Here is a 9,630-nt window from a genome sequence, read left to right on the forward strand (position 1 = left end):
ATCAAGTATTTAGGTAATTGAGATCTAGGTAAATACATAAGAGAAGATTTATGTTTAAAAAAGATTTCAAAAAATAAAAAAATAAAATAAATAAATAAATAAATAAATAAAAATAAGTAAATAAATAAAATAAAATAAAGATAACAACCTCATTTGGACAACCTCACCTTGAGGCCCATAACCTAAGGTTAAATCACGAATCACATATCACCGATTATATTTTGGGCACGTAGGATTTGAACCTTAAACCTTTTATATAGAATTGTGCACCTCAAACATTAGGCTCCTGTTGTAACAGTTTATGCGTAACAAGGTGTGAAATTCATACTTTTATAAGCTAAACAAACGACAGTGTCAAGAGGAATGTACAGTGACGTTTGCCATGGAGGTGCCTGCCGATATCATCCTGCGGCGGAATTCAGAACAAAAGTTCAGGGGTACCAGAATATTTTTACCGTATAATATACAATATGATTTTTTCGGGTTCGAGTTAAATGAGTTTGGTTCCAAGGGTCACACTCTTATTAAAAGAAAACCCAAAAAATATATATATTAGTGAACGAAATTTAAGGGGGTAACACGGACAACCTCGACCTCCCATGTAGCTCCGTCTATGGTACCACCAAGAGTCAGTTGTTCCAAAACTAGTTTGAAACGTAATATAACCCTTAATGTATAATTAATTTCGTGTCTCAAAATTCTTATTTCTTACTAGGGATGAGATTTAGAGCCGGAAAACCGGATCGGAACCGGAATCGAACTAGAACCGGAACCATTAAAACCGGAATATGTAGAAACCGGTTTTGGGTAATCCGGGTTTCGGGTCCGGGTATACCGGGTTTAAGAATCGGAACCGTGTTAGAAACCAAAATCGGTTTTTATGAAAAGTTTAAAACATGACTATTCATTCATTTGAAGTCGTATTGGAATGAGGTTTTAGTTTATAGTTTGTATATGATTTTACACTATAATTTTGTCATTTTTGAGTTAATATTCATTGACTTACAGTCTCCCAAAGTTTGGATATCAAAGCTGTGAATTTTTTGTTTTTCAAATTTATTTTTACATTTTGTGAAATTTTAAAAATGCATATCTAATTCATTTGAAGTCGGATTACCATGAGGTTTTTTTGGAAAGTGTAGTTTAGAGTTTGTAAATGACTTTAGACTATAATTTTATCATTTTTGGTTTCATATTCATAGACGTACAGTCCCCCAAAGTCCCGATATCAATGCTGTGAATTTTCTGTTTTTCAGTTTTATTTTTATGTTTCGTGTAATTTTAAAAATGCATATATAATTCGTTTGAAGTCGGATTACCATCAGGTTTTTTTTCAACATATAGTTTAGAGTTTGTACATGATTTTAGACTATGATTTTGTCATTTTTGGTTTCATATTAATTGACTTACGGTCCCCCAAAATCAGGATATCAATGTTGTGAATTTTCTGTTTTTCAGCTTTATTTTTATATTTTGTGATGTTTTAAAAATGCATATGTAATTCGTTTGAAGTCGGATTATCATGAGGTTTTTTTCAACCTGTAGTATAAAGTTTGTACATAATTTTAGACTATAATTTTGTCATTTTGGTTTAATATTCAATGACTTATTGTCCCCAAAGTTGGGATATCAAAGTTAAAAAAATTCGAAGTTCAACCACTAACTAATTACCAAAAAATTCCAGATTTCCCAGGTTTTCTGGTTGTAGACCCACTTTACCCGGTTCCACCTGACCTACTTTAATGTTTCCGGATTTCCTGGTTCTAGATCCACTTTACCCGAAACCGAACCGGAACCGGTTCTATATACCAATCCAATAAAATCTCATTAACCGGTTCCTAGGTTTTCCGGATCCGAGTCTGGACTCACTCTCATCCCTATTTCTTACCATCTAAAACAAACAAATCTAACACGAATTGTCATTGAACTTCTTAATTTTGATTTGTTAATATCTGATGGAGAATGGATGGTCAAAATATTAGCCAAGAAAAGTTTTTCACGCCGTTCAATCTCGATATTCTTGTTTGTTTATCATAAACCATGTTGCGTCAATTGACAAAACACTTTCAATTACTGCATATTAAATAGTAACTAAAAGTGATTAAATCACCAAAACCGTGAGTGTATAAACATAATTATCCATTTTTTATACAAACAAAAAGCAAAAAGAAAGATAAGATGATGCGAGAAACGACAATGTACACACTAAAGTAGCCGGTTTTTAGATAAGGTGACACACATGCACATGATGCCATATAAACAAATCCCTTTCTTAGATATTCTTTTCAAAGTTAGAAACCAAAAAAAGGTCAAATATAACTTGAACCTTTCACAATCATTTCAATTCCTACTATTCATTAACAATCAAGTCACTGAAGAAAGGATCACCAATCGATTCTTTTGCCGACTCGTAACTGTTTAACCGCTTTTTCAGAGAACGCAACTCTCTCGTGTCTTTAGATGTTCGATCCTGTCAAAAAAATTGCAATATCTATCCAATTAAATGATGACATGTGTTATTTTAGTATGTGATATTTTAGTATACTAAAATATCATTAAATGAGCATTAAATGTAACACATGTCATCATTTAATTGGATAGGAAGATTTGTAGGAACAAAAAGTAGAAGGATATTTAATTTCTCATATATATATATATATATATATATATATATATATATATATATATATATATATATATATATATATATATATATATATATATATATATATATATATATATATCACTTACATAAACTTTTTTCCGCAGCAAAACGTCAACCAGGTATTGCAACCACAACACATTTGTCTTTGGGAAACTGTAAGATGAAAGAGAAGGGTGTGTGCATTTCAACTTTTTTATAGAATTTCCTTAATGTAAAATATATACTTTCATCGTCTTACTAAATATCAAAAGTTATTCAAAATTAGTAGATTCCCAGTTATCATACCTTCCTTCCCAGCAATCTTCGGTGGCTTCTTTCATTTTCCTATAAGTTTCCGACTGCACATAACAATACAATATAAAAATATTAAAAAATAAAAAATAAAAAAAATTAAGATTAAGTTGTTAGAAGATATCAATAAATTATGTTTGCGTTACCTGTTCATCTCCTTTTGGGCCTTCAAAGAGTCCAGGGTCCAATGATAGATCCAGAAATAAAATATCTTCACCTGAAAACCAAAAATTGTTGTTTTGTATTTCAGAAATAAATAAATAAATAAATACTTAAACCCTGTTTCTTTTTTATTCCATTTTTTGTGTTGTCTAGATAAAATGTTTTCCAGATAAATGATATCTAAAAAGTATTAAAATGAGGGTAAATCTATAACTATAAATGACAAATTATAAAACTTTTTGTACATTTGCTAAGTCAAAAGTTATGGATGATAATCCAAATATGGCCCCAACTCCCTAAAGCTTTATTTTTGTTGCATGTTTTGTCCTAACACATTACACATACAGTGTTAAAACTGCCTTTGTTAAGTGCAGTCAATATGCCTTGTACACAAGGTCAATTTTGTCCTTTTATATTTCTCTCTCGTATATCCATCTAAGTACAATCCTATGATGTGACAACAATGAATGTTGCTATTAGATGGGCACAAAGAGGGGGGGAGGACGAAATTGCCCTTGTGTATGAGATCATATGACTGCACTTTACAGAGACATTAGGTACCCAAAAAAAAAAACTACGGTTTAGGGACCATTTGTGCAACAAATCAAACATTTGGAGTAAATCCATAACTTTATAAAAAGTTGCAACTTAATGAGAAAAGTCGGTTTTTATGACTTTCAATAACAAGTCATTCTTTCTACATTAATTCAAAAGAGGCATATCCATATATAGCTTACTCAATTAAGTCGTTTGACTCATTTCCCCCATTAAGTTAATTAAGTCAAAAAAAAAAACCTGTATTGATCCTTGAAAGTGTAAAATCAATGATTGATGCCACAAGTCCATGTGTCTTGACATGCATTTTCTTCCCATCAAGAACAAACTCTAATGTTTTACAACCTTTTCGGCTCAACAGAATATTCCCCCTATATATATACAGGTAATAACAGTTTACAAAAAGCTCAACAGGTAATAAAAATTAACCAAAAATATATTTATGATTATGATTATGAAGGATATTAAACCAGTGCAAATCCCTGTGTTCAAACTCAAATGCAGCTTCTGCCACTGCCAAAGCAACAGTAACCTGGATACATAATGAAATTGTCCATTAGAACAATAGTAAAAATTAAGTGTAAAGTATAATGGTGTAATAAGAAAAAATAAAAGGAAAATGTTACAATAAAGCAATCTAGAAAAGTAGAAAAAATGAAAGTAGCAACATACTTGAACTAGCAAACTTTGTGCCTCACTGAAGCTCAGAAGCACAAAGCTCTCGAGATCCTGTCCACCATGTTCTTGAACAAACACAACAAATCGCTGAGAGAAAGCATAAATTTGTTAGAAATTAAAAAGCTACATTATTATTAAAAATTAAAAAATAGTAAATGGAATTATCATGATTTGCAACCTGCTTTTCAGAAAACTCTGAAGGATGATCATTCTCTGAATTATGCTTTTTGTCCCATTCTACCCATGCTCTTATCATTTCATCATCATAAGCACCTGTACATACCCTTAAACTGCAAAAAGAGGACAAAAAATTCTTTAAACAATTATTTTGTTATCAACTTATATACTGTTTATAAAAGTTGATCTAGGAACATATAAACCGTCTGTATAATATATATATAAATAGAGAAACTCTAATAAAATGAATACTTACCCTAATGTATGTATGAATGTAGGGCAAACATTATGAATATGATTATCATGTCCCCTTAATTGATTCAGTGTCAGTGAAAGCATAACTTCCTCAAGCAATTCTTCAGCTTTCTATACCACAATAAATAAATAAATAAAAACACAAGCCATTAGCAGCTTCTCATTGAAGTTCATTTTTTAGATGAAAGATCAAGAGGTTTAAAAAAAAAAAAAAGTACCTTTTGAACTTCCCCATTGACTAATGAGTCTCCATCAAATGGAACAACTTTGCAAACAGTTCCACCAGCAATAAAAACTTCCCCATATGTACCTTCACCTACCTTTGCAATACTTTGGAGATCACTGCATTCACAAAAGATCCATGTGTCAAATGGTATCTTTATTCTTTAAATACATATACTTAGATAAAATATAATATATATGTAAATTGTAAAAGAAAACCAACCAATATTGAGATAACACATCTGAAAATGTTGATGGAGAAGACTGTCCACAAACTGCTAACAGTGCTAATAACGGATCCCATTGTTGCTCATTCAAAGAGTTTTGGGATGATAGAGAGAGATTACGAATCACATATTCAATTTCTTCAGAATCACTTTCACTCAAATTCTGAATTCTCTTTGTGGAAGAGGTATGACTTTGAAGAACATCACTTCCCACAATCTTATTTTGGTTTGATTTGAAACCTTTGTTGGCCTGAGAAACTGTTTCTAAAGAAGTTTTTAAGCTTGATAAATCCAAAACTCCATCATGAATAGAATCCCCTAAAGGAGTGTCAAGGATCCTGGAAAGTGAAGTAGAGGGCCCACAACTGTGATCTGGCTTGTGGGCAAGTAACCATTTTTTCAAAACTGATGATATATGTGATGATTGAGGAACATAATTTTTGTTTCCCATAACCCAAGTCTTGCATTGAGGTGAAGGACTTTCCTCTAACAATTCAAATGCATCAACCTCCTCAAAGTATGCACGCTCCTTATCAAAGTTTTGAGGTGGTGCACCTTTTGCCTGAACAAGTTCACATGATTCTGTAAAAAGCTTATTCTTCCAACAATCCCAAAAGCATCATGTGAGATGCAAATTAGGTAATTCTGCTATGGGGACAAGAAATCCAAGTTAGAAGTAAAAGAATCATACTCTAGAAAGGGGAGGCTTCTGTTTTCTTATCTGCTTCTCCTTTTTGGGTCCATATTCAACACAGGCAGCAACAGCAATACTTGTCCTCCCTCTGAAAATTGAATGTAAAAGCAAAGGGTGCATATATATCCGTTAAAACTAGTATTTTATTATCAACTGGAATGGAATAAAATTCATTTGATAAGTTAGAGTAAAACCTGATGAAGAGAGAACGATTCCAACTGATCCTCTTCCCTGGAACTAAACTCACCCGATTCTTCTGAATAGAACTCAACTGCTTCCTGGAGTGGAGCAAGTGTCGTTAAACACAAGCTTGTAAATTATTTTATTAAAAAAACATACAGACATTGAAGATAGAAACTGCTGCTACCCGCTTCCACATTTGAGTTTTGAGTGTTAAAACTTAAAACCCTAAAATGCTTAGGTTCGAAATTTATAATAACAGTTCGGTTTCTAAAGAAACAAGCTCGACTCCATTAATCTGTTAAAAGGGTACTATGAAAGGTACAATTTTTAGGTAAAACTGTGAAAATAAAATGTAAACGATGACGAATAGTGTACAGAGTTTGCTAAATCACTATATTAACTAGAAATGAGCAACTCACGTGGTTGGTAGGCTTTCATTTTGGGTTTGTTTGCGTTTGTAAACAATGGCGGTTTGCTGTTGTTGAAGTTCATTATCCGATTCGGTTGCTGCAATCTGTGACCAGAGATCGACTTTCTTTTCACCTAAGAAAAGGTTAAATTACATAACTTTTAGTAATAAAATGCAACTAACAAATTAGGGCTTGCATCTTTGTTTACCTGCACGGGAAGTCATAGAATCTGTACTCAATGGGAATGTAATCAATCAAGTGCGTAGTTGATGAACAGGGACGACTGGCGAGGTGTCTGACAAACAATATTTAATTCGCAGTTGGATTTGAAAAGAGAGGAGAATAGCGGGAAGTATATATGTGGACAAAACTACAAATTTAATTTGGTGTTTGTGGTTTGCAAAAACCTGTCCAAAAAGTTTCCGGCTTGCACCGAAGGTTTAAAATCAAGGTTTTTCATTGTTTTTGGTCCAAAAAAACTTGAAAAGTCGATTTTACCATTTTCCATTTCTTTTTCTATTTTCTTTATTTAGTTTGGTATTTAAATAATTAAAAAAAATAAAAAATAAAATCTTACCCAGCACTCTCTCCCTCCCTCCCTCCCTCCCTCCCTCCCTCCCTCCCTCCCTCCCTCCCTCCCTCCCTCCCTCTCTCTCTCTCTCTCTCTCTCTCTCTCTCTCTCTCTCTCTCTCTCTCTCTCTCTCTCTCTCTCTCTTAACTGAAGAACTTCCCATCTCGTCTCCATTGGGAATTATATTAAAAGGGAATGTTGTAGTAGGGGTTATTTTGACAATTCATCAAGTTGAAAAGGATTTAGGGCTTTTTCCCTCGTCGCTTTGACTGATCGGGCAAAAGAGAGACGGATACGAAGTTGCGAACGAAGCAGGCGAACGAATAAAAGGGAAGCATGATGGCTCGTAGGGCGCGATTATTCGTTGATCGATCGTGAGAAGGATTGTCTCCTGGGTCGACGAGACCGAAGAACGAAGATGTGAAGAAGCAGCGAAGCTTCGATCGTTCTCATCCGGTTGTGAGGTGCGAAGGAAGGAGGGTCAGAGGAGGGAGGTCTTTGATTGAAGAGAAAGAAAGCGAGGGGTGAGGCCAGAAGATGGGTTCGGTGTGGCCAAGAGGCTGCGAAAGGACGGAGGTCTTCGATAGGGCGAGACAAGCAGCAATGGTAATGACTTTGGTTGTTCGATGTCCAACAGGAGGTATGCGAGGGACTTTTTGCTCCGTTAATTCCTTGCTTCATCTTCTTTTTGATTTGGTAGGAACAATGAAAAGGTGAAGGGAGAACGAAGGGGGTTTGTAGCTCCCTTGCTCACCGGGAACGCACAAGAAAACACCTCCGACGGAGGTGCTTCTGCCGAAAATCGGGACAGAAGAAGGAAAGAAACAGGAAGAGTTCCTTGATTGTTTTTTTTAATCTGGTCAATTTTTATGTTCTTCAGTTAAGAGAGAAGGGAGTTTCATTGTGTGTTTATGGGACCAGTAGTGGGGTTCGATTAACAAGATGATGATCAAAGGGAGGGGTATGTCGATGGATTTGTGGAAGATGAATAAGAATAAACCTGGGTTAGGTTAGGGGGGGAGAGAGAGAGAGAGAGAGAGAGAGAGTGTTGGGTAAGATTTTATTTTTTATTTTTTTTTTAATTATTTAAATACCAAAAACAATAAAGAAAATAGAAAAAAGAAATTAAAAAGGGTAAAATCGACTTTTCAAGTTTTTTTGGACCAAAAACAATGAAAAACTTTGATTTTGGACCTTCGGTGCAAGCAAAAAACTTTTTGGACCCCATCCAAAGGTTTTTGCAAACCACAAGGACCAAATTTATAGTTTTGTCTATATATGTGTTTAAACTTTAAATTTGCATAATTTTTTTTAAAAAAAATAGGCCATTCATTTTAGGTTATAAGTAGGATATACCTAACCAAATGACTTCTAGTCTAACGTTATCCGATGTTGTCCATCCTTTTTGAAATATCAGATGTGTCTCACATTCATCCCTACATATAACAAGGGACAACTTAAAACTGCATAAAGAATAACATTGTACTTTTACAGGAATGTTTTTATCTTTCTTTTTTACACAAATTGTACAATGTTATAATGGGGATGTTTTATTTTTCTTTTACATACAAATTGCAAGACACATAGAAATCGGGACTTATGTCAATTGTTTTGTTATTTTTTATACTAGCTAAGAAATTGTTTGGTTATTTGTCGTATTATCTATTATAATTTTGGTTTCACAAATTTAATTAATAAATGTCAATTACAATAAAAATTACTATAAATGTCAATTTCTATGATTACGAAAAAATATTGATATTATGGTGTCATTATCTTACTTAAATTCTTCACAAATACATACATATCCATTCACACATGGGATTATAACACATATAATAATTTTCTTTCTTCATCTATGTCTTATAGGTATTACTCATAATACCCTTAACATCTTTCTATACGTCTATACATACTCTAGCTATACATACTTTTAAATGTATAGCCTCATACATGCTCTAAATATATATGCATGCTTTGATACATGATTTTAAACTTATTTTCATAAACACACATACAAGCATAAAAAGATTATAAAAACATATGATCCTTATCTAATGAGAGAGAGAAAGAGAGAGAGTTATAACTTACATTGTTAGTTACTAAAGACTAACTACCACTTCGCTCCCAATCTTCAATTGATGCATCTTGACTCATTTTCTTGCTCAAGGCATATTCATATGACATTTCAAGTTCCTTAAAACTTGTCTTAGTCTATTAAGATCTTATCTACTTTATAATGTTGAGACGAACACTTAACTGGTCATAATTCTAACATTTCATTTTCTACTTCTAAATACAATCCAAACAATGAATTAAGCATCCCATATTACCTAATTCATTACTCTTTAATCTCTAAATCATCAATTCAACATTACCACTAGTTAAGGTTTGAAACCTAACTTTACATATGCGTATTTCACCTTGGAAATCACATATAAAGATTTTTTCAAGGCTTCTAAACACTTGATTAAACATTACTAACAAGCTTTCTTAGAAAAATCGTACATTACTAGCTCAAATCATCAAAGCACCATTAA

General features: G+C 33.1%; 1 protein-coding gene across 1 annotated transcript; it reads right to left on the reverse strand.

Annotated features, from left to right (window-relative positions):
* Positions 1–2,199: 2,199 nt before the first annotated feature.
* Positions 2,200–6,863, reverse strand: LOC111915347 (serine/threonine-protein kinase haspin homolog). Its single transcript, XM_023911012.3, has 15 exons — positions 6,728–6,863; positions 6,529–6,652; positions 6,121–6,204; positions 5,924–6,014; positions 5,229–5,794; positions 5,002–5,125; positions 4,785–4,894; positions 4,530–4,641; positions 4,346–4,438; positions 4,144–4,205; positions 3,914–4,044; positions 3,103–3,173; positions 2,951–3,003; positions 2,752–2,818; positions 2,200–2,470 (listed from the first exon to the last, which is right to left on the reverse strand). The coding sequence occupies exons 1-15, from the start codon at positions 6,741–6,743 to the stop codon at positions 2,351–2,353; spliced, it is 1,824 nt and encodes a 607-aa protein (XP_023766780.1). The 5' UTR covers positions 6,744–6,863; the 3' UTR covers positions 2,200–2,350.
* Between the last annotated feature and the right edge of the window lie 2,767 nt (positions 6,864–9,630).

Source organism: Lactuca sativa, chromosome 9, assembly GCF_002870075.4.
Source record: "Lactuca sativa cultivar Salinas chromosome 9, Lsat_Salinas_v11, whole genome shotgun sequence".
Taxonomy (NCBI): Eukaryota; Viridiplantae; Streptophyta; class Magnoliopsida; order Asterales; family Asteraceae; genus Lactuca; species Lactuca sativa.